At 41.0% G+C, this 25028-nt stretch overlaps 1 protein-coding gene across 2 annotated transcripts in view; it reads left to right on the top strand.

The window, feature by feature from the left end:
* Positions 1-23895, top strand: part of LOC135473077 (rhomboid-related protein 2-like) — a 34587-nt gene extending 10692 nt beyond the window's left edge. The window contains exons 4-11 of one of the 2 annotated variants that reach the window (XR_010444584.1): positions 1782-1946; positions 12929-13165; positions 17471-17613; positions 18476-18588; positions 19789-19889; positions 20212-20266; positions 21448-22622; positions 22719-23895. Coding sequence is in view for 1 of the 2 variants with exons in the window: in XM_064752887.1 (XP_064608957.1) it covers positions 1782-1946; positions 12929-13165; positions 17471-17613; positions 18476-18588; positions 19789-19889; positions 20212-20266; positions 21448-21680 (1047 nt within the window). In the remaining variant the exon portion in view is untranslated. Of the gene's footprint in view, positions 1-1781; positions 1947-12928; positions 13166-17470; positions 17614-18475; positions 18589-19788; positions 19890-20211; positions 20267-21447 lie in introns of both variants that reach the window. The other variant, XM_064752887.1, reaches the window with a different exon arrangement.
* Positions 23896-25028: the final 1133 nt, after the last annotated feature.

Raw genomic sequence — 25028 nt, 5'->3', positions numbered from 1 at the left:
GCACACCATCCCTACTAACAGCACACCCATCCCTACTGACAGCACACCCATCCCTACTGACAACACACCCATCCCTACTGACAGCACACCATCCCTACTGACAGCACACCCATCCCTACTGACAGCACACCCAACCCTACTGACAGCACACCATCCCTACTAACAGGACACCCATCCCTACTGACAGCACGCCCATCCATACTAACAGCACACTCATCCATACTGACAGCACACCATCCCTACTGACAGCACACCCATTTCTACTGATGGCACACCCAACCCTACTGATGTCACACCCATCCCAACTGACAGCACACCCATCCCTATTGATGGCATATCCATCCCTACTGACATCTAGTTCCCTACTGACATCACAGCCATCTCCATTGACAGCATACCAATCCCCACTGACGACACACCCAACCCTACTGACAGCAAACCCAACCCTACTGACAGCAAACCCACCCTACTGACAGCACACCCATCCCTACTGACAGCACACCATCCCTACTGACAGCACACCCATCCCTACTGACAGCACACCCAACCCTACTGACAGCACACCATCCCTACTAACAGCACACCCATCCCTACTGACAGCACACCCATCCCTACTGAAAGCACACTTATCCATACTGACAGCAAACCCAACCCTACTGACAGCACACCCATCATAGTATTTTCATCCTGCTTTAAACTGTAACAAATCCCCCGCACAAATCTTAATGTGTATACCCAATCCTGAAGCACACGGTTGTGACTACCTGTGTTGGAGAGAATTGAACAAAAACATTGATGGTAAATTTCATGCTCCATTCTCCACCCTTTTGATCCAACAACATACATTTTCATATACAACACTACTCCCATGACGTTGCTACCAAGATGAAATGAAAAACTTACTCTTAACAATAATGTTTTGTTTCGAGTCTCCAAAACACAGGGCAATCACAACTGTATACTTTGAGATGAATCTACTTGAGATATGCATCAAAATATGTATTTGGGATTTTATAACAATTTGAGGCTGGGTGAAAATGCTGTGGATTTCCAGCAAAAAGATATGTTTGATACAAATGAAGCCGCCTGTGTCTCTGTAGCTAATAATACAGTTGACAGTTGAGTCACAGAGATGTACAGGGCCTAGTATTTGTTGAGATATTATAAGCATACATGTACCTGCATGTATTGAAATGTGATGTTGAGAAGGGAACCAGGGGGTTTTAAACCCTTTGTTAAATACCCATAATCCCTTCTTAACACATAGATAGCAGTTTTATCCCTACAATGTTTATCAAATAGAAAGCCAGTCTTGTTTATATGTAAAGCTAAGCTAAAAAAAATCATGCTAGCTGAGTGGACTGTAGACAGCGCTGGTATAAGGTGACATCACAATGACATGCCGGGGAATGCAGCATCGTAAAACAAAAATAATGTCAGACTTCGTAGTAATTCAGTGCACAGGGTTTAAATTTTATATACCCCCATGTTGGCATGGCCTGCAGCTCTGACGTGTATGTCAGCATTTAACCAGTGGCAATAGAGTATAGCAGATCACGTAGGGACAAATGTATTTATTAAAGTACAATAATGTGTTTATTAAAGTATGATGATGTATTTATTAAAGTATGATGATGTATTTATTGAAGTATGATGATGTATTTATTAAAGTATGATGATGTATTTATTGAAGTATGATGATGTATTTATTAAAGTATGATGATGTATTTATTGAAGTATGATGATGTATTTATTGAAGTATGATGATGTATTTATTGAAGTATGATGAGCAGAGGAAAGGTGAAATCAAGATGGCTGACTTCCTGCGGATTTTGGAGGAGCCGGAGTTCCAGGAAGAAGTGGATCCGCACAAAATGGAGATCTTCAGGTTGAAGACCACAGAAAACATGATGAGCACTATCTCTTACCAGGAATTTATCAACATTGTGAGTGCTTTGCGGTGTTTTTATGTTGTATTTCTGTTTCAAAGTTTTGCTTCTGCACAGTTTGTTTACTTTACATTTACATTACATTGTATTTCTGTACACTTTGTTTTCTTTTCATTAAATCTTTCCAGCAAGTTCAGCAACATAGGTGCACTTTACACTCTCTGTGTCCCCCACAGCGTATACATGTCTTTTTCTCATAAAGCTGAATCAATCGACAGTTGTCCCTGAAGTAGCCATTGTCTGTTATCTGTAGCACTATCTGTTGATACTGACACTTTATTACTGAAAGCCATGAGTACAGTTTCTGGCTTAAGTTTGGCAAGATATAAACCAAACAAGTGTAGACAGTGTGTAATTTGCTGTAGTGGCTTGTTCCCTTTGAACCATTATTCATCTGACTGTCACAAGCATCACAAAAACTGCTGTGTTACTTAAAACACCAATCATGGACACCACCAATGATTAAACACAAGATCAGTTCAGTACTTATAACATCAAAGATGCATTTGTAAAGCTTTATATTGATTCAGGGATAAACTTTATTTACAAAAGGTTGATAAACTCAGTCAGCAAACAGCTGTTCTTCCCCGAGACCCTCTCATTCAAACATCCACTCACTCACATTTTCACACTTGTCTAAATTATTGTTAACATTGAAGAAACAGTATGACAGAAGGAAAACAATAAAGGCATCATGTTGAGGTTGAAATTAACATTTAATAATGATCAAGAAAAAAGTCATGCAAATGTTGAGTGGTAGTTTTTATAAAAATAATAATAAAACAGTAGTCAGACATATGGAATTACAGATTAACTGTTAGGATAAACTTAACAAATTTAAAAATAATACTAATAATAATGAAAAATGAAGTATAATTCAGAATTTGGGAAATGTATGGTTTACAGTTGTTTGCTGGAGGAATACAGTTGTGGTTCAGGAACTACCAGTTTAAAAACTAGGTCATGCACATGTAATCTGGGTTATTACATTGAGATCATTGAGAGGTTTGTGGAGAGTGAGGTTGTGTTGATTTGCGCAGTGAATTGACCCAATTCAAATACTTCAATGGCATATCCATGCTGTCAACAATATTAAAGCCAAGCTGCTTCTTTCTGAAGTTTAAAAACTCTATCAAAAAAGACTTTAGATACCCCAGATGGCAGTATGACATAACAGGAAGAATATAAACATTGTACAGGAGAAGTTTGTAGTTGTAAAATTTTCTGTGAGAAGAGTAGTTTGTTATTTTTTAATATGGACATTAGACTTGATATATGATTAGAGATATACACGTAGTTTATATGTTTTCAAGATTCACGAGCAGCTTAGTTTGAGCACAGCATTCTTGACCCTTCTGTTAGGATTGCGGTGGCTGTACCTTTATTATTATTTGTTCCTGTGGTTTTCAGAACACCATTTACTAATATCAACAGGTGGCAACAGGTGTTGTATGTTGTCTGCAGCCATGAGATCCTTGGCTGACTGTTCCATGGTGTCACTGTTGGCACACAGTTCTAGGCTACATTCCTTTGCATTGACAACTATGTCATTTAAGTAGAGAATAAAGAAGAGGGGCCCTTGAATGGATCCCAGGTCAACAGCAGTTTTAATTAACATTTAATGAAATAGACAGCATGTTATTTAGACCTACACTTAGTCTGCATGAGCTGGTCTTGAACTTACAGTGACCGTATTGGTGGGAGACTTCATGGTCATTGCGTCACGGTGGATTGCTAACCATCTCGGTAACAGAGGCCCCTGGAAAATGCTGTGCTTAAGGTCAAATGCTGAGATTGATGTTATCGCACATGTATGATACATGTATATATACACACACTATGCATATGGTACATGTATACAGTATGAAGTGATACATGTATACAGTATGAAGTGATACATGTATACAGTGTGAAGTGATACATGTATACAGTGTGTTGTGATACATGTATACAGTGTGAAGTGATACATGTATACAGTGTGAAGTGATACATGTATACAGTGTGTTGTGATACATGTATACAGTGTGAAGTGATACATGTATACAGTGTGAAGTGATACATGTGTACAGTATGAAGTGATACATGTATACAGTATGAAGTGATACATGTATGCAGTGTGAAGTGATACATGTATGCAGTGTGAAGTGATACATGTATACAGTATGATGTGATACATGTATACAGTATGAAGTGATACATGTATACAGTATGAAGTGATACATGTATACAGTGTGTTGTGATACATGTGTACAGTATGAAATGATACATGTATACAGTATGAAGTGATACATGTATGCAGTGTGTTGTGATACATGTGTACAGTGTGAAGTGATACATGTATACAGTGTGAAGTGATACATATATACAGTATGAAGTGATACATGTATACACTGTGAAGTGATACATGCATACAGTGTGAAGTGATACATGTATACAGTATGAAGTGATACATGTATACAGTATGAAGTGATACATGTATACAGTATGAAGTGATACATGTATACAGTGTGTTGTGATACATGTATACAGTATGAAGTGATAAATGTATACAGTATGAAGTGATACATGTATGCAGTGTGAAGTGATACATATATACAGTATGAAGTGATACATGTATACAGTGTGTTGTGATACATGTATACAGTATGAAGTGATACATGTATACAGTATGAAGTGATACATGTATACAGTATGAAGTGATACATGTATGCAGTGTGAAGTGATACATATATACAGTATGAAGTGATACATGTATACAGTGTGTTGTGATACATGTATACAGTGTGAAGAGATACATGTATACAGTGAAGTGATACATGTGTACAGTATGAAATGATACATGTATACAGTGAAGTGATACATGTATGCAGTGTGAAGTGATACATGTATACAGTATGTTGTGATACATGTATACAGTTTGAAGTGATACATGTAAACAGTGTGAAGTGATACATATATACAGTGTGAGGTGATACATGTATACAGTGTGTTGTGATACATGTAAACAGTGTGAAGTGATACATATATACAGTGTGAAGTGATACATGTAAACAGTGTGAAGTGATACATATATACAGTGTGAAGTGATACATGTAAACAGTGTGAAGTGATACATGTATACAGTATGAAGTGATACATGTATGCAGTGTGTTGTGATACATGTGTACAGTGTGAAGTGATACATGTATACAGTGTGAAGTGATACATATATACAGTATGAAGTGATACATGTATACAGTGTGAAGTGATACATGTATACAGTGTGAAGTGATACATGTATGCAGTATGAAGTGATACATGTATACAGTGTGAAGTGATACATGTATACAGTATGAAGTGATACATGTATGCAGTGTGAAGTGATACATATATACAGTATGAAGTGATACATGTATACAGTGTGAAGTGATACATGTATACAGTATGAAGTGATACATGTATACAGTGTGAAGTGATACATGTATACAGTGTGAAGTGATACATGTATACAGTGTGAAGTGATACATGTAAACAGTGTGAAGTGATAAATGTATACAGTGTGAAGTGACAGAATATTGACATAAGGCTGTAGCTCAGTTAACTCTGTCAAATGACTATGAGAATTTACAAATGAATATTTGATGTTTCAGCAGATTTGAGAAATGTTAAACAGGTTTTGCTTTGAATTATTAATGGAAGATTAATAATTACCTAGGTTTATATTAAAAGACTGTCATCATATTGCGAGCGTTACTGTATCAGCACTGTTCCAGCTGGTTAGGGGACAGCATGATGACACACTGCACACGGACTGCTTACCTGAGCCAGGCTTTGTAGTTCACCTGACCAGGTGGACAATGAGCACACCCCATCACCCCCGATCTGCCCTCTGCCCTCCAGGGCTTTGTCCCCTCCATGGTCCAGTGCTGTCAGAAGATCCATGCGTGTTCTTTGTGCTCCATAAATAGGTCAGGAATCTCCCGTGTGTCAGTACGTTAAATATGCTGGTAATAAAATGACAAGATTAACTCCCCTTGATTTGTGTAGCCTTCATGATGCAGAATGTCAGAGAATGTATTAAGAACCATCTCTTAATGTAAAAAAGCACTACTAAATATTAAACCCCTGTAACAGTAAGCATATTCATCCTTCTGTGTCAAATTTGTGTTATCTTTAAAAGTTAAAACACCTGTCCTTGAATGGGAATAAAATCATGACTGGTACCATTTCATACCAGTACTCATGCATATTTTTGACACTAGGTTTTTTTTATGTTTCTGTTCTGCTCTTCTGTGTGTTTTCAGCACCGAATCTGCTGTTTTGTTTTTTAGGCAAGCAGTGGCAGTCCAGTCATTTTACTTGATAATGAATGTAACTTCTTTGACGTGGAAGAACTTTACAGAACTAGTCACTGTAAACTACCATGTTAACTGTGCTTTACAGAACTAGTCCCTGTAAACTACCATGTTAACTGTGCTTTACAGAACTAGTCACTGTGAACTACCATGTTAACTGTGCTTACAGAACTAGTCACTGTAAACTACCATGTTAACTGTGCTTTACAGAACTAGTCACTGTAACCTACCATGTTAACTGTGCTTTACAGAACTAGTCACTGTAATCTACCATGTTAACTGTGCTTTACAGAACTAGTCACTGTGAACTACCATGTTAACTGTGCTTTACAGAACTAGTCACTGTGAACTACCATGTTAACTGTGCTTTACAGAACTAGTCACTGTAAACTACCATGTTAACTGTGCTTTGCAGAACTAGTCACTGTGAACTACCATGTTAACTGTGCTTACAGAACTAGTCACTGTAAACTACCATGTTAACTGTGCTTTACGGAACTAGTCACTGTAATCTACCATGTTAACTGTGCTTTACAGAACTAGTCACTGTAATCTACCATGTTAACTGTGCTTTACAGAACTAGTCACTGTGAACTACCATGTTAACTGTGATTACAGAACTAGTCACTGTAACCTACCATGTTAACTGTGCTTTACAGAAGTAGTCACTGTAAACTACCATGTTAACTGTGCTTTACAGAACTAGTTACTGTGAACTACCATGTTAACTGTGCTTTACAGAACTAGTCACTGTGAACTACCATGTTAACTGTGCTTTACAGAACTAGTCACTGTAACCTACCATGTTAACTGTGCTTTACAGAACTAGTCACTGTGAACTACCATGTTAACTGTGCTTTACAGAACTAGTCACTGTAACCTACCATGTTAACTGTGCTTTACAGAACTAGTCACTGTGAACTACCATGTTAACTGTGCTTTACAGAACTAGTCACTGTGAACTACCATGTTAACTGTGCTTTACAGAACTAGTCACTGTAAACTACCATGTTAACTGTGATTACAGAACTAGTCACTGTAAACTACCATGTTAACTATGGTGTGACACACTTCAAAAGGTACACGGAATTATAAGAACACTTAAATTTAAAGTGTTTCAAAATAAAGAATGACAGTTTACAGTATATTTCTGAACTTTAAGCGTAAGAGTGATATTCCACTGTGTTACAATTTACTGCATATAGCAGATTTAATAAAGTGTGTTAAAGTGGAGATGAACATTTTATGGTGACTGGCTGTTAAAAGTGTGACAACGATGGAGAACATTGAAAATTTATAGTAACAAACTGTTAAAAGTGTGTTTATAATAAAAACAGAGAACATTGATAATTTATTGTGACAGGCTGTTAAAAATGTGATGTCAGTAGAGAACATTGATAATTTATTGTGACAGGCTGTTAAAAGTGTGTTGTCAGTAGAGAACATTGATAATTTATTGTGACAGGCTGTTAAAAGTGTGTTGTCAGTAGAGAACATTGATAATTTATTGTGACAGGCTGTTAAAAGTGTGTTGTCAGTAGAGGACATTGATAATTTTCATAAAAGATGACAAAGAAGACAAATTTTAATTTACGTTAAACAAAGACAGTCACACAATACATTGCAATTCTGTTGATAATTTGTTCCATTTGTTAAGATGCATCAGAATAAATAAAACAGTCGACATGGGCTGACAAAATCAAATGGCTTGGCTCTGGTGTTTATGGATACATAGAGTAAAATCAGCTGTGATAGTGTTTGTCATATAATAAAATTACATACTAGTAAGAAATTGAATACTGAATTAACTGATGTAAAGCTGTAACATCTTCCAGCTTATACAAATTAGTGCCTAGAAAGACTGATCTTATTTTATGTCCTGGTCAGCAGTAGTGTATTTACATCTTAGCAGACTCCTGGTCAGCAGTACTGTATTTACATCTTAGCAGACTCCTGGTCAGCAGTAGTGTATTTACATCTTAGCAGACTCCTGGTCAGCAGTAGTGTATTTACATCTTAGCAGACCCCTGGTCAGCAGTAGTGTATTTACATCTTAGCAGACTCCTGGTCAGCAGTACTGTATTTACATCTTAGCAGACTGCTGCTCAGCAGTACTGTATTTACATCTTAGCAGATTCCCGTTTAGCAGTACTGTATTTACATCTTAGCAGACTCCTGGTCAGCAGTAGTGTATTTACATCTTAGCAGACTGCTGGTCAGCAGTACTGTATTTACATCTTAGCAGACTGCTGGTCAGCAGTACTGTATTTACATCTTAGCAGACTCGTGGTCAGCAGTACTGTATTTACATCCTAGCAGATTCCCGGTTAGCAGTAGTGTATTTACATCTTAGCAGACTGCTGGTCAGCAGTACTTTATTTACATCTTAGCAGACTCCTGGTCAGCAGTAGCGTATTTACATCTTAGCAGATTCTCGTTTAGCAGTACTGTATTTACATCTTAGCAGACTGCTGGTCAGCAGTACTGTATTTACATCTTAGCAGACTCGTGGTCAGCAGTACTGTATTTACATCCTAGCAGATTCCCGGTTAGCAGTACTGTATTTACATCTTAGCAGACTGCTGGTCAGCAGTACTTTATTTATATCTTAGCAGATTCTCGGTTAGCAGTACTGTATTTACATCTTAGCAGACTCCTGGTCAGCAGTACTGTATTTACATCTTAGCAGATTCCCGGTTAGCAGTACTGTATTTACATCTTAGCAGACTCCTGGTCAGCAGTACTTTATTTACATCTTAGCAAACTCTCGGTTAGCAGTACTGTATTTACATCTTAGCAGACTCCTGGTTAGCACTGTTGTATTTACATTGAGGGAAGTGTCACCAGACCCAGGGTTGGGGCCAGCCCCAGGGTAGGAGCCATCCCTGCAGTCATTATGTCCCTCCCCTGATTTCTGTTAATTATTAATCTCCCAGGAGGGAGTGCAATGTCTGCATGAACATCAGTCCCTGGTACCTTCTGTGATGAGCTTAAGGCTAATAGATTATTAATACCTGTGTCAAGCTCTTCAGTTTGTCACCTGGTAAAAACAGCTGCATTTTTAATCAGTTTACCTGGATGGCAAACAGGCAGAGTTCCGCTGAGTGCCAGTTTTTGTTCTCTGTCCCAGACACTTGTCCCAATGCTCTGATGCAGCTATATAAACCATCACATTGCCTCAAAGCAACACTGTGTGGAAGTTGTCACGGTTAGAACAGACATAATCCCGCTATTGTTGTATACATGTTTAAGTTCTGTGGAAGTTGAAAAAGGACAAGACCTGTGGATTTTGTTTGTTAAGTGGATCAGTAGACATAAACTTGGGTTGTATATCATCAAAGCTGATAGCAATGAGCTGCACCATCCAGCAGAAATTTGCCAGAATGGGTAAGACAACATTGTTGAACATTTTGACAAAATTGATATGAATCTGAATATTTTGTATGCTGTTTACTTATGTCTGTGATATTTGTATTGTATGTGTGCTGTTTTGTACTTTTGTATGTATTTTAATTTGCATGATGCTCTGTGCAAGTTGCATATGAGTGCCGGCCCAGTTGTTCCAAAGTGGAGTAGTTCATACAGGTATTAAGTCATATTTTATATATAATATTTTATATTTAAAATTTTAGAGAAACTCATGCAGCCATGCAGTTTTTCAAAGTCAAAGTAAAACAGCAGCAGACTTAGTTCATATTTAATATATTGTAACGCAATTGTTTTTGGGCAAAGTGCAGAATGAAAGACATGGCTTTAAGTTAAATCTGGTATGAAGTCTAAAACAGTTTTGAACAACAGGGCCATGTATATTACATTGTAGGAAGTGTTAGGATATCCGTCAGAACAGTGTTGTTAGGATATCTGTCAGAAATTTTGTTAGCCTATCCGTCAGAACAGTGTTGTTAGGATATCTGTCAGAAATGTTGTTAGGATATCCGTCAGAACAGTGTTGTGTAGAGGACAGTGTTCCAGTGTTGTGTAGAAGACAGTGTTACAGTGTTGTGTAGAGGACAGTGTTACAGTGTTGTGTGGAAGACGGTGTTGTGTAGAAGATGGTGTTACAGTGTTGTGTAGAAGGCAGTGTTACAGTGTTGTGTGAAAGACAGTGTTACAGTGTCGTGTGGAAGACAGTGTTACAGTGTTGTGTAGAAGACAGTGTTACAGTGTTGTGTAGAAGACAGTGTTACAGTATTGTGTAGAAGTACTACAATGTTAAACTCCTGACATATCTTCCTTAGCTTATTTTGGGCAGTGGTTAGGAGTTAGTAACAAGGAATCATGAATGTGAAGAATGGCATACCATCTCCCTGACATGCATCATGTTGTTTCCAAACATTTGCTTGCTTCAGAATGTCAGGTGTCCTGTATCACAGGTATTACAGCTGTATGCCATTGCCGCAGTAACAAGGTGACTGTGATGGCAGTCTCTGTCTGATCACACAGTGTACCGGTACTACTAGCTCTGTCTGATCACACAGTGTACCGGTACTACGAGCTAGACTGCCTTGCAGGCAGACCGGCCTTGGGGTTGTCTCAGTAACATCATAACATTACCCTAGTGAATCATCATGGCAAACTGCAGCATTCGCACACTGGATTATCCATGAGTCTGATGTCAGGCAGCATGGCTGGGCAAGTTAGGAGTACCCTAGTGAGTTAGTGCGTGGGTGTTTGTTTGGGTGCTTGTTACACGTCTCCCCTCCCCTCATACCCTCCCCCTCCCCCTCCACACACACACTAGTGATATGTGGCCAGACAACCCACATTTCTGCCTCTGATGTAAGCCCCTAAGCACCACTGGTATTCCTGGCATTACTATCATCATTTGAGGGGTAGGGTGTATTTAAAATTTTGTTCATTTTTTAGCTTTTTTTTTGTCAAGTGTCGTATGTAACATGTCTAACATTTGAAGCATTTACACATTTCTGGAATTTAACTATCCTGTTTTTATTCTGTATATGCACAGGTGAAGCATGAGAACAGTTTCTGCGTGTGAACAGTTTCCCATGACAATATCTCTGGTTTAGCTGCTGTGTGTTTTTGGCACCAACTTTTTGGCTCCGATCTTTTTCTACCTGCTTCAGATTGGCGTCTGCATCTCTCCTCAAGGCCCCATAGATTATCTCAGATGTACAAAACTCCTCAACTTTATCGATTTAAATGTAAACAAGGATGTCAAATCTCAGACAGAACTTTTTATATCTATATGTTGGCTATATGGTCGATTTAAAAACGTTCCAAATTTAATATTTCCCGTGTGCCCAAGCTGTATGGATCTGGCCTAAAGTTTGCTCATGCAAACTAAAATATTGATGTAATGAATTTTCGTTAATCCCAAACCAACTTTGCACTGTTGTCAGAGGTAATACATGTCTAAACAATCTGTTTGCCCAGTAAAATTCTATCAGTGGGGAGGGAGGGGGGCCTTCTGTGCAGAGAGGTTAACCCTCCATCCTCTGTGAGGAGTCGTCCACCCTCTGTCCTCCACATCAGGAGTCATCCACCTCTCTGGAGAGAGGTTAACCCTCTTTCTGCTGTGAGGATTCGTCCATCCCCTGCGGAGAGAGGTTAACCCTCCATCCTCTGTGAGGAGTCGTCCACCCTCTGTCCTCCACATCAGGAGTCATCCACCTCTCTGGAGAGAGGTCCTCTGTATCAAGAGTCATCCACCTCTGTCTGGAAAGAGGTTAACCCTCTGTCCTCTATATCAGGAATCATCCAGCCTCTGTAGAGAGAGGTTAACCTCTCTGTTCCTTGTGAGGATTTGTCCACCCTCTGTCCTCTACATCAGGAGCCATCCACCCTTTGTGGAGAGAGGTTAACCCTCTTCCTGCTGTGAGGATTCGTCCATCCCCTGCGGAGAGAGGTTAGCCCTCTGTCCTCTGTGAGGAGCCGTTCACCCTCTGTCTCGTGAGAGTCGTCCACCCTCTGTGGAGAGAGGTTAACCCTCTGTCACTTGTCAGGAGTTGCCCACTCTCTGTGCAGCCTGAAGTGTAAACTGATTAATGCACACATTCTGGTGAGTTAACTGTTTGATGCACACAGCCTGAAGGGTTAACTGTTTGATGCACACAGTCTGGAGGGTCAACTGTTTGATGCACATAACCTGGAGGGTTAACTGTTTGATGCACACAGCTTGAAGGGTTAACTGTTTGATGCACACAGCCTGAAGGGTTAACTGTTTGATGCACACAGTCTGGAGGGTCAACTGTTTGATGCACATAACCTGGAGGGTTAACTGTTTGATGCACACAGACTGGAGGGTCAACTGTTTGATGCACATAACCTGGAGGGTTAACTGTTTGATGCACACAGTCTGGAGGGTTAACTGTGTGATGTACACAGCATGGAGGGTTGACTGTTTAACGCACACAGCATAAAGGGTTAAATATTTGATGCACACAGTTTGGAGGGTTAAATATTTGATGCACACAGACTGGAGGGTTGAAAGTTTAATGCACACAGTCCGGAGGGTTAACTGTTTGATGCACACAGTCTGAAGGGTTAACTGTTTGATGTACACAGCATGGAGGGTTAACTGTTTGATGCACACAGCATGGAGGGTTAACTGTTTGATGCACACAGCCTGGAGGGTTAACTGTTTGATGCACACAGCATGAAGGATTAACTGTTTTCCCTCCCCAGATGAGTGGCAAGCGGAACCAGAGCTTCAAGCAGGCAGTGGAGCAGCGTGAGACTGAGGGGTGGCGAGATGACTATGTCCGCACCACGACCACTGGCAGGCGACAGACAGTCTTCCAGAGGATGGTGAGGTGGGTGGCTAAGCAGTACCTGACCGATGATGCAGAGAGGCAGTATTACGCTGATCGCTATACCTGCTGGCCCCCACCTCTCTTCATCCCACTCATCTCTGTCTTAGAGGTAAGTCACTGTTGTCATTACTACATCTTCAGTTAACTAAGTGTAGGCTAAGAGAGAACTAAACTCTCTGTACCTCTCCCCAGAGAAAACCTTATCATTCATTTCAGTTTACACTGTAGGTTTTTAGTGAATTTCATGAATTGATGTAAATTAATGCGTTTAAAATTGTACTAATATGCAGAAGGACAGAATATTTGAATGTTAAGAGTCATGTATATCAAAGCTTTCACTGATTTATACTGTTTCCAGTTAGACTTTCTGGATCACTGATCTACTAATAGTCTCAGGGCCTTTAGCGTGAAGATTAGTTGTCTTATACAAACTTCATAACCTGGTACAGGATTGGATGACGACACACTGTGATTAGGTCACGACACAGATCGCGACACACGGTGATTAGGCCACGACACACTGTGATTAGGTCACTGAATCACTCCGTTAATCCTCACACTTCGTCATCTCTTCAGTGATTTTTTATACTGAAAGTGTGTCAGGTTTGTGCCTTGCAAAAATGTAATCAGTGACTAAACTGGAAGTGTGCTAGGTCTGTGACTCGCAATAAGACAGTCAGTGACTATACTGGAAATGTGCAGGGTTTGTGACTCGCAATAAGGCAGTCAGTGACTAAACTGGAAATGCGTTAGGTTTGTGCCACGCAATAAGGCAGTCAATTGTGCTAGGTTTGTGCCATGCAATAAGGCAGTCAGTGAATAAACTGGAAATGCACTAGGTTCGTGCCACGCAATAAGGCAGTCAGTGAATAAACTGGAAATGCGCTAGGTTTGTGCCACACAATGAGGCAGTCAGTGACTATACCGGAAATGCGCTAGGTTTGTGCCACGCAATAAGGCAGTCAGTGACTAAACTGGAAATGCACTAGGTTTATGCCACAAAATAAGGCAGTCAGTGACAATACTGGAAATGCACTAGGTTTGTGCCATGCATTAAGGCAGTCAGTGACTATACTGGAAATGTGCAGGGTTTGTGCCACGCAATAAGGCAGTCAGTGACTAAACTGGAAATGCGCTAAGTTTGTGCCACGCTTTAAGGCAGTCAGTGACTATACTGGAAATGTGCAGGGTTTGTGCCAAGCATTAAGGCAGTGAATGACTATACTGGAAGTCTGCTGGGTTTGTGCCACACAATAAGGCAGTCAAATGTGCTAGGTTTGTGCCACACAATGAGGCAGTCAATGACTATACTGGAAATGCGCTAGGTTTGTGCCACGCAATAAGGCAGTCAGTGACTAACCTGGAAATGCGCGAGATTTGTGCCACGCAATAAGGCAGTCAGTGACTAAACTGGAAATGCGCTAGGTTTGTGCCACGCATTAAGGCAGTCAGTGACTATACTGAAAATGTGCAGGGTTTGTGCCACGCAATAAGGCAGTGAATGACTATATTGGAAATCTGCTGGGTTTGTGCCAGACAGTAAGGCAGTCAAATGCGCTAGGTTTGTGCCACACAATGAGGCAGTCAGTGACTAACCTGGAAATGCGCTAGGTTTGTGCCACACAATGAGGCAGTCAGTGACTAACCTGGAAATGCGCTAGGTTTGTGCCACGCAATAAGGCAGTCAGTGAATAAACTGGAAATGCACTAGGTTTGTTCCATGCAATAAGGCAGTCAGTGACTAAACTGGAAACGCGCTAGGTTTGTGCCACGCTCTAAGGCAGTCAGTGACTATACTGGAAATGTGCAGGGTTTGTGCCAAGCAATAAGGCAGTGAATGACTATACTGGAAGTCTGCTGGGTTTGTGCCACACAATAAGGCAGTCAAATGTGCTAGGTTTGTGCCACACAATGAGGCAGTCAGTGACTATACTGGAAATGCGCTAGGTTTGTGCCACGCAATAAGGCAGTCAGTGACTAACCTGGAAATGCGCGAGATTTGTGCCACGCAATAAGGCAGTCAGTCACTAAACTGGAAATGCGCTAGGTTTGTGCCACGCATTAAGGCAGTCAGTGACTATACTGAAAATGTGCAGGGTTTGTGCCACGCAATAAGGCAGTGAGTGACTATACTGGAAATCTGCTGGGTTTGTGCCAGACAGTAAGGCAGACAAATGCGCTAGGTTTGTGCCACACAATGAGGCAGTCAGTGACTAACCTGGAAATGCGCTAGGTTTGTGCCATGCAATAAGGCAGTCAGTGACTAAACTGGAAATGTGCTGGGTTTGTGCCATGCATTGAGGCAGTCAGTGACTAAACTGGAAATGCGCTAGGTTTGTGCCACACAATGAGGCAGTCAGTGACTATACTGGAAATGCGCTAGGTTTGTGCCACGCAATAAGGCAGTCAGTGAATAAACTGGAAATGCACTAGGTTTGTTCCATGCAATAAGGCAGTCAGTGACTAAACTGGACATGCGCTAGGTTTGTGCCATGCAATAAGGCAGTGAGTGACTAAACTGGAAATGTGCTAGGTTTGTGCTATGCAATAAGGCAGTCAGTGACAATACTGGAAATGCACTAGGTTTGTGCCACACAATAAGGCAGTCAATGAGTATACTGGAAATCTGCTAGGTTTGTGCCATGTAATAAGGCAGTCAATGATTGTACTGGAAATACGCTAGGTTTGTGTCGCGTTACAAGGCAGTCAATGACTATACTGGAAATACGCTAGGTTTGTGTCGTGTTACAAGGCAGTCAATGACTGTACTGGAAATGCGGAAGGTTTGTGTCGTGTTACAAGGCAGTCAATGACTGTACTGGAAATGTGCAAGGTTTGTGTCGTGTTACAAGGCAGTCAATGACTGTACTGGAAATGCACTAGGTTTGTGTCGTGTTACAAGGCAGTCAATGACTGTACTGGAAATGCACTAGGTTTGTGTCGTGTTACAAGGCAGTCAATGACTGTACTGGAAATGCGCTAGGTTTGTGTCGTGTTACAAGGCAGTCAATGACTGTACTGGAAATGCGCTAGGTTTGTGTCGTGTTACAAGGCAGTCAATGACTGTACTGGAAATGCACTAGGTTTGTGTCGCGTTACAAGGCAGTCAATGACTACTGGAAATGCACTAGGTTTGTGTCGCGTTACAAGGCAGTCAATGACTGTACTGGAAATGCACTAGGTTTGTGTCGTGTTACAAGGCAGTCAATGACTGTACTGGAAATGCACTAGGTTTGTGTCATGTTACAAGGCAGTCAATGACTGTACTGGAAATGCACTAGGTTTGTGTCATGTTACAAGGCAGTCAATGACTGTACTGGAAATGCACTAGGTTTGTGTCGTGTTAAAAGGCAGTCAATGACACCATGCACACCGCTGTTTTGGTGACATACTGCCATGTCAGTAATCAAAATGGTCATCCTTGACCAGTGGTCATTGACTTGGGACTGGTACAGAATGTTAGATGTGCAGAGATAATGTTGGTTGTGCCTAAGGTCCATGTCAGAGGTGATGGCTTGTCAACACAACAAAGCTGTGTTAAACAACATAGATGTGCTAACACAGCCTGGCTTAAAGCTCTGTTGACTTTCCCTCCTGCGCTCACCTCAGCGCTGGGAAGCCACAGACTCTGTTGGCCCCAGGCCGCGACTTTCTCAGCCACTGAAACACTTGCACTTTTCTGTTTACTTTTCCCATAACATAAAAGGCATAATTTCAGTTTGTCTTCCAAATGTCCTATAGACACAGGTTAGCCAAAAAATGCTGTGTAGAATCCAAAGCTAAGACAGGCTGTTCCCAGGTGAAGTCTGCAGCATGGGGAAGCATGGGGAAGTCTTCAGTCTTGTACAAAGCTGAAGGAAGCTGTCTAAATGCATAACAATGTATCCTTAGCTGATAATTGAATGATTTGGTCAGAGAAAACAAATTGTTATCAAATTTTCTACTGATTATCAGAACAGTTACACTGTATAAATATTATATTCATGGAGTAGAACTGATTAGTGTTTATATACACTGGTGTATAGACAAAACTGTCCACCAACCAGCTGTTTTGTTGAAGTGTCAATATTTCTGACTGCTCCGGTGCAGGTAGATGGCTTTGGTGTTCAGGTGTGCCTAAACTCGTTAATGAGCCCTGGTTCATAGTCTTAGTGTACTTGGGCTGGAAACAATTGTAGAAGACCGGAGAAGACAGACTCTTTATAGTAACAGTTTATGTCTTCATATATTATTGTTGATGCATGGAAATGCATTCCAGTACAACAGAGACAACACATGAAATGTAATGTACTGGTAACAAGTCCGAACAGAGCTATACAGACCAATCCTTATCAGCAACAAAGTATCTAATGGTTGGTGAGCAAAAGCTGTCATTACCATCATCACCATTAACGCTGATGTCTTCTGGTTTCAGATTGGTTGCTTTGTGTACTACTGCCTGGAAAATGGAGACCTGACAGCTAATGGGCCGGTGCCCGTGGAAAGCTTGTTCATTTATCGTCCAGATCGTCGTATTGAAGTGTGGAGATTCCTCTTCTATATCTTCATACATGCTGGGTATGTAATCATCTTGTCACGTTGTGTACTTTGATGTGTGGGACCAGGACAAGTTAGCCTCCAAGTAGTCACTGTCTCTCCATTTGTGAATGAATGAATGAATGAATGAATGAATGATTGAGGTTTAACATCGTACTTAACAATTTTTCTGTCATGTAATGGTGAAGAGTCAGTAGGTGTGTGTACATATACTGTGTCTCCTTGTGATAGGGCGAGTCCATGCGGCCAAAGTGCTACCACCACTGAAGTATTATGCTGAAGACACCAGACATGACAGCCCACCCACTCACATTACACTGACACCGGGCCAACCAGTCCTCTTCCCTTGTTCTAACATCTCAGTGCTGAGCGCCAAGCGAGGCAGCAACAAGTACCATTTTTAAAGTCTGACCCGGGTTTGATCCGGGGTCTCCTGCCTTTGAGACAGATGCTCTAACCATTAAGCCACCAAAGTGGTCAGGTTGCATTGGTACTTGTTAAACATCAAGAACTGCCGTAGATCAGTAATCTACCTCAAGTTTTCTCCAGTGCTCTCTGTGTGCTGATAAGTTTAGTAGTGATTTAACAGGTACATTCCTCCTGGATTATATCACAGCCAAGTTAAGAGATGTTTATATATATTTTGTTTGTTCCACCTGAAGTGAATAATGTTCATCACAAACAGAAAGTGCAAGAAAACGCTGATCTGAAATGTCATCAATAGTATTGTTAGGTTTAACAATATCAAAATAAGAGATAGTATTGTTGATTCAAGATGTCAGACTCTTTTATTTTCAGGGTTGGAATGACTTTCTACAGGTAAGGTAATGAGATGGTGTATATGCAGGTGTATTCCTCAAACTTTGTCTTGTTCTCGTCACAGATGGGTCCACTTGTTCTTCAATCTGCTGGTTCAGATTTTGGTGGGATTACCTTTAGAGATGATCCATGGGTCTGTCAGAGTGGGTACCATCTACCTGGCAGGAGTGTTAGCAGGTAAAGTTGTTAAAGTTGCTCTGGCTAAAGTCATTAATATGCCAGTACAGGTAGCTTTGCTGCAGGTAAAGTTGTTAACGTATCAGTTGTGACAGATAAAATTGGTTACACAACAGCACAGGTAGTTTTGCTGCAGATAAAGTTGGTTACACAACAGCGCAGGTAGTTTTGCTTCAGATAAAGTTGGTTACACAACAGCACAGGTAGTTTTGCTGCAGATAAAGTTGTTAACATACCAGCACAGGTAGCTTTGCTCCAGGTAATGTCATTGACATACCAAGAGAGGTAGATTTGTTTCAGGTATTAAAATTGCTTAACATAACAGTAGGTGTGGCTCCAAGTAAAGTTGTTGACATACCAGTACAAGTACAGGTAGTTTTGCTCCAGGTAAAGTTGTTAACATGCCAGTGCAGGTAGCTTTGCTCCAGAAAAAGTTATTAACATGCCAGTACAGGTAGTTTTGCTCCAGGTAAAGATGTTAACATGCCAGTACATGTAGTTTTGCTCCAGGTAAAGTTATTAACATGCCAGTACAGGTAGTTTTGCTCCATGTAAAGATGTTAACATGCCAGTACAGATAGCTTTGCTCCATGTAAAGATGTTAACATGCCAGTACAGATAGCTTTGCTCCATGTAAAGATGTTAACATGCCAGTACAGATAGCTTTGCTCCATGTAAAGATGTTAACATGCCAATACAGATAGCTTTGCTCCATGTAAAGATGTTAACCTGCCAGTACAGATAGCTTTGCTCCATGTAAAGATAAACATCCCACAAGCATCTTACTACCTCAACTTTATACATGCTGATGATAATAAATTCTTGTATTTCAGTGTATTAAATGTATGAACGGAAATTAGTGGAAATGTAATCTTGACCTTTTTGTAGTTTTTCACCTGATGAACAATAAAGAACAGAGAAAAAATATAAATATTTGATAAAATCTGATTTTTCATGTGTATTCTACATGTAACTACCACAGGGACCGTAGTTAAGCCATAACATTATCATGGTAGATAATTGCATGTAACGCTACCAGCATGTAGTGTGCAGCAGTTATGAAGTCTTGCGATTCATCACAATCAGTGTAACGCTACCAGCGTGTAGTGTGCAGCAGTTATGAAGTCTTGCGATTCATCACAGTCAGAGTCCTTGTTTGTTGCGTTTGACGGTATGTTTTATGTCTGATCTCTTCTCCAGGCTCTCTCGGCACATCAGTGTTTGACATGGAGGCATTACTGGTGGGGGCATCTGGGGGTGTCTACGCTCTTTTGGCAGCCCACCTGGCAAATATACTGCTAGTAAGTTCTTTGTCGTGAAGCCTCGGCCTCCCACAGGTTGATGGCTTTGTCCTCAAGTTGCTCCGCCCCCGAGGTTGATAGCTTTGTGCCTATCGGTACTTATCTTCAACACTTCTGTACAGAACAAATCCAATGTATGCCTTGGTGTGGCATTAAATGAGACTCAAACAAATAAATGTATAAAATGCCAATGACATGTCTTCTGTTATGTCCTCTGTAATGTTGGTTTGCTGAGGGTTTGCCTCTTTCCTACACCACAGATGAACAGATGTCTTATGAAACATATAATATTAAACACTTTCTTTATTTGTTGTGTTCATAGAATTTTGCAGAAATGGAGCTGGGTGTTATAAAATTGGCAGGTGTTTTCATAGTTGGTAAGTGTCCTATTTTCTGTAGCAACTCAGATAATCAACTTTGTGAACACTTAGTAATTAAGGCTATCTTCATGCCAGATTTCTTCGATAGTTTCAATAACAGTACCCTAATCATTCAGAAATGCCTACTAATTTCTACCAGCACCCCACATTTAAAGCTGTCTTTTATATTCCCCATGCATGTATGTCTGTCCTCTTTGTGTATTTCCCATGCCCGTATCTCTTTCCTCGCTTTGTATTCCTCATGCCTGTCCTCCCTTTTTATTCCCCATTCCTATCCTCCCTTTGTATTCCCCATTCCTGTCCTCTCTTTGTATTCCCATGCCTGTATGCCTGTCCTCTCTTTGTATTCCCCATGCCTGTGCTCTCTTTGTATTCCCCATGCCTGTGCTCTCTTTGTATTCCCCATGCCTGTATGCCTGTCCTCTCTTTGTATTCCACATGCCTGTATGCCCGTCCTCTCTTTGTATTCCTCATGCCTGTATGCCTGTGCTCTCTTTGTATTCCCCATGCCTGTGCTCTCTTTGTATTCCTCATGCCTGTATGCCTGTCCTCTCTTTGTATTCCACATGCCTGTATGCCCGTCCTCTCTTTGTATTCCTCATGCCTGTATGCCTGTGCTCTCTTTGTATTCCCCATGCCTGTGCTCTCTTTGTATTCCCCATGCCTGTATGCCTGTGCTCTCTTTGTATTCCCCATGCCTGTATGCCTGTGCTCTCTTTGTATTCCACATGCCTGTATGCCTGTGCTCTCTTTGTATTCCTCATGCCTGTATGCCTGTCCTCTCTTTGTATTCCCCATGCCTGTGCTCTCTTTGTATTCCTCATGCCTGTATGCCTGTCCTCTCTTTGTATTCCCCATGCCTGTCCTCTCTTTGTATTCCTCATGCCTGTATGCCTGTCCTCTCTTTGTATTCCCCATGCCTGTATGCCTGTCCTCTCTTTGTATTCCCCATGCCTGTGCTCTCTTTGTATTCCCCATGCCTGTATGCCTGTGCTCTCTTTGTATTCCCCATGCCTGTATGCCTGTGCTCTCTTTGTATTCCACATGCCTGTATGCCTGTGCTCTCTTTGTATTCCCCATGCCTGTATGCCTGTCCTCTCTTTGTATTCCACATGCCTGTATGCCTGTCCTCCCTTTGTATTCCCCATGCCTGTATGCCTTTTCTCTCTACTTCACAGCCAGTGCAGACGTTGGGTTTGCTATCTGGGACCGCTACTCCAGCGAGGATGACACCCCGCCCATTGGCTACACTGCTCACCTCATGGGCGCACTAGCCGGCCTTACTATAGGATTGGTTGTGTTAAAAAATTTCGAACAAAGGCTCCATGAACAGTATATGTGGTGGATTGCCTTGGCTCTTTATATGGGCTGCACTGGATTTGCAATATTCTGGAATATTTTTTACTACTGATGGTGGCCTAGTACTTAGTGTTTGATTTCATGTCTGGCTTGGCCCAGTGCTAGGAGGAGCATTTGGAAGCAGGGCTCACAGTGACTCAGAGAAGATTGGGGATACACAACACCATTCCCCTCTGTCACAAAATGGACAGTGAAAACAGAAGAAGAGAAAGACTGAACAAACACAAATGAAGGCACAAGCAGTGTGGAGTGACATGACTGCAGTCACTCTTGTGGATTCACCAATGGTTCCAGCTCCAAGGTCAGGCATTTCACAGCAAGCAGTACCTGTTTAGAACAGACATTTAGCAGAGTGGATACCTGTTTGGTAGTGACAGGACAGGTGGAGTATATCACTGAACAAGACATTATACAGATGAAATACCAGCTTTGGTAGGACTATTCAACAGGAAGATCACCATAACAGTTAAGGCGATTGTCTTTACATCTAAGACTGGTTTGTGTGGAACTGTCTTTTTTTTTCTTTTACACAATCTCTGGATTTGAGAGACCTTGAATGTGGCGCCAGGAAATCGTATGATAACTGCTAGATTGGTGAGAGTGACAAAGCATTGTGGGATACCAACTGGTATCTTTGACTAGGCTGCATAAATGTGAAACAGTCAGCTGTTTGCACATATTTCTGTCCCAAACTTTGTATTTGGATAGTTTCAGCATTCTAATATTGGTATGTGATGAGAATACTGCTGATTCAATACTACAATGTGATTGCCCATGCACATTCTTTGTTGTGGGCATTTTCTTTCACATGTAGTTCAGGACAGATGAAACAGATTTTCCTGATGAGGTTGTCAGTTTTTTTCTGACCAGAGGCAGTCAGCAATCCCAAGACCAGAGGTGGTTAGTGTTTCCTGGAACAGAGATCTCCACCATTTCCAGGACCCGAGGTGGTCAGCATTTCCTGAAACTGAGATCACCATTTCCAGGATCAGAGGTGGTTAGTGTTTCCTGGAACAGAGATCTCCACCATTCCAGGACCCGGGGTGATCAGCATTTCCTGAAACTGAGATCACCATTTCCAGGACCAGAGGTGGTTAGTGTTTCCTGGAACAGAGATCTCCACCATTTCCGAAACACAGAGATGGTCTACCTTTCCAGGAACAGAGATGGCCTCCCTTTCCAGGAACAGAGATGGTCTCCTTTTCCAGGAACTGAGATGGTCTCCCTTTCCAGGAACAGATAGGGTCTACCATGCCAGGAACAGAGATGGTCTCCTTTTCCAGGACTAGTTCCGGGACATGTCCAGTTTTTATTGCCAAGTTTACATGTAGTATATTGTTTGCCAGTCTTTGGACAATTTTTTAAATGCATTTGTACAGGAGAGAATTGCCTCGCGTTTACCCTGTGTAAGGTGCTGAGGGCTGTTTGTAAACATAATGATCTATTCAGTGGATGCTTCATGATCATACTAATGTATTACCATCAGTCCATTTTTGTAAGGAGTTGGAAGAACATTGATCGTTCAAACAAGTTTACTTAATTCCTCCTTTCTCAAAGTCGTTACATAGTTATTTCTATCTGTTGTACATCAATCACAGTCTCTTCAATTTGTAAATTTTTAACATGTTTTTATTGTTGAATGGAATTATTACACATGGCTATTAAATCCACTATATTGATGGTACAAGTTAGTTTCTTTGTGAGTGACTTGGTTTAGCTTTTGCAACAACTGTCAGGGGCAGTTACACATAGGATGGCTTACTTTAAGCTGAAGCTGTGAGCACTCTTTTGACCATCAGGTGGTGTGAAACAGTGGAGTTCTTGACAGTGAAGTCTATAAAGTTGAAAACACAGCAGCTATGATATGGATCTGTGTAGTGTGAGTGCCTATAGGTCTCTTGATAGGCTGTATAGACCTAATTCTTCTCATTTTTGGGACATCTGATCTGCCCTTTTTGGGCAATAGACATTTTATCAGGAATTCTTTTTGTCGCATGGTTTGTTCATCTAATGAACAACATATTCCTACCTTTAATTTCAGCACTACTAATATCTGTCTTCAAACTGGAGGCATTAGGGTAGTCTGATCACAAGTGATCTCAGGTGGACTGCTGTGGCCGGTGCAGACTGCATGTACTTGTAGCTAACAGAAACAAAGACAGTAGTTCACATACACCTTGTCACCAGGACATTTCAGCCCACTCTAAACCAGATCTATCCACGCTACAACCATCTAGATCCATTTGCTATAGACTTGACCTATGGTAGGTACATAACTGCTGCAGTTCCTAACATGTAGCACTGACAACATGAAATACCAATATCTCACAAAAAGGGGGATAACTCTTTGTTCTTGGGATGCAATGTCAATAGGCTTCTTGGCAAGTGCCTTGCAGATAAATAGGCAAATTAAAAGGATACAGAATCAATGTTGATGGGCTAACAGTTGAGATATTGTTTCCCTGGATAAATCTTGCTGCCTTGGTCGTGATTGAATAAATGTACCGTATCTAAAATTCAGCTAAGGCAGAGCCTGGACTTTCCTATCTCTCACACCAGCCAATCAGAATCGATTCTGTCTCCTTTTAAGCTGAAAAGCTCAAAGTCAAATAGTTCTGTAGATACAGTGTTATCGTTGACAAGTTTTCAGCCGGATGGAAAAAGCCAATCCATAATATTACCTGTTATTAATGGCAGGTGTAAATATGTCACCTCAACTGAGGATTTGCCAAGGAATATACGACGTAATCAAACTTAGAGAACTCTAGTTTGGCAGCATCACCTGAAGCTAGCGCAGAAGCATTTGTCTCTTTTGTACAAAAAGAGACAAGCTGACTGCAAGCACAACAAATCTGACATCTTACACACAAGTTTTGACGCTTTACAGTTTAATGGAGAAAGTAAATGAGAATTTCTGAACCTTTCTCTGACAATATGGCCGAGTTGTCACAGTGGTAAAACAGGAGATTCTATCTACAGCATGCTCACATGCCAGGAAGGGCCATCTCCCCAGGGCAAGATCAGAACAGGCCATAATTCACCTGACAGAAACCAAATAATTGCTAATCTCTATATTTAAAGATAAAAAAGGCATCTGACTCCTGCAATTTTATCTACAGACTAGTCAACGTATGTAAAAGCTGTAAACTTCATGAAGTACATATATATTTTCAAATATATTCAGCAGCAGACCTTTTTTTACCTTCACGGATGGACAGGTTACGCCTTTACGGTGAATGGCATGTGTAAATTACTGACTGCTGTCAGATAGGCAGATGTCCAGCTTGTGGCCAGCTCAAATAGCAAAACTAATACATCTACAGAACAGAACAGAAACTTGGTTATAATTGTACAATATACAACTTGACACCAAAAGTACAAAACTGGTAAATGAGGTGTT

This window comes from Liolophura sinensis, chromosome 1, assembly GCF_032854445.1.
Source record: "Liolophura sinensis isolate JHLJ2023 chromosome 1, CUHK_Ljap_v2, whole genome shotgun sequence".
Taxonomy (NCBI): Eukaryota; Metazoa; Mollusca; class Polyplacophora; order Chitonida; family Chitonidae; genus Liolophura; species Liolophura sinensis.
The sequence above is the reverse complement of the archived record's forward strand: the minus strand, read 5'-3'. Positions and strand labels throughout refer to the sequence as shown.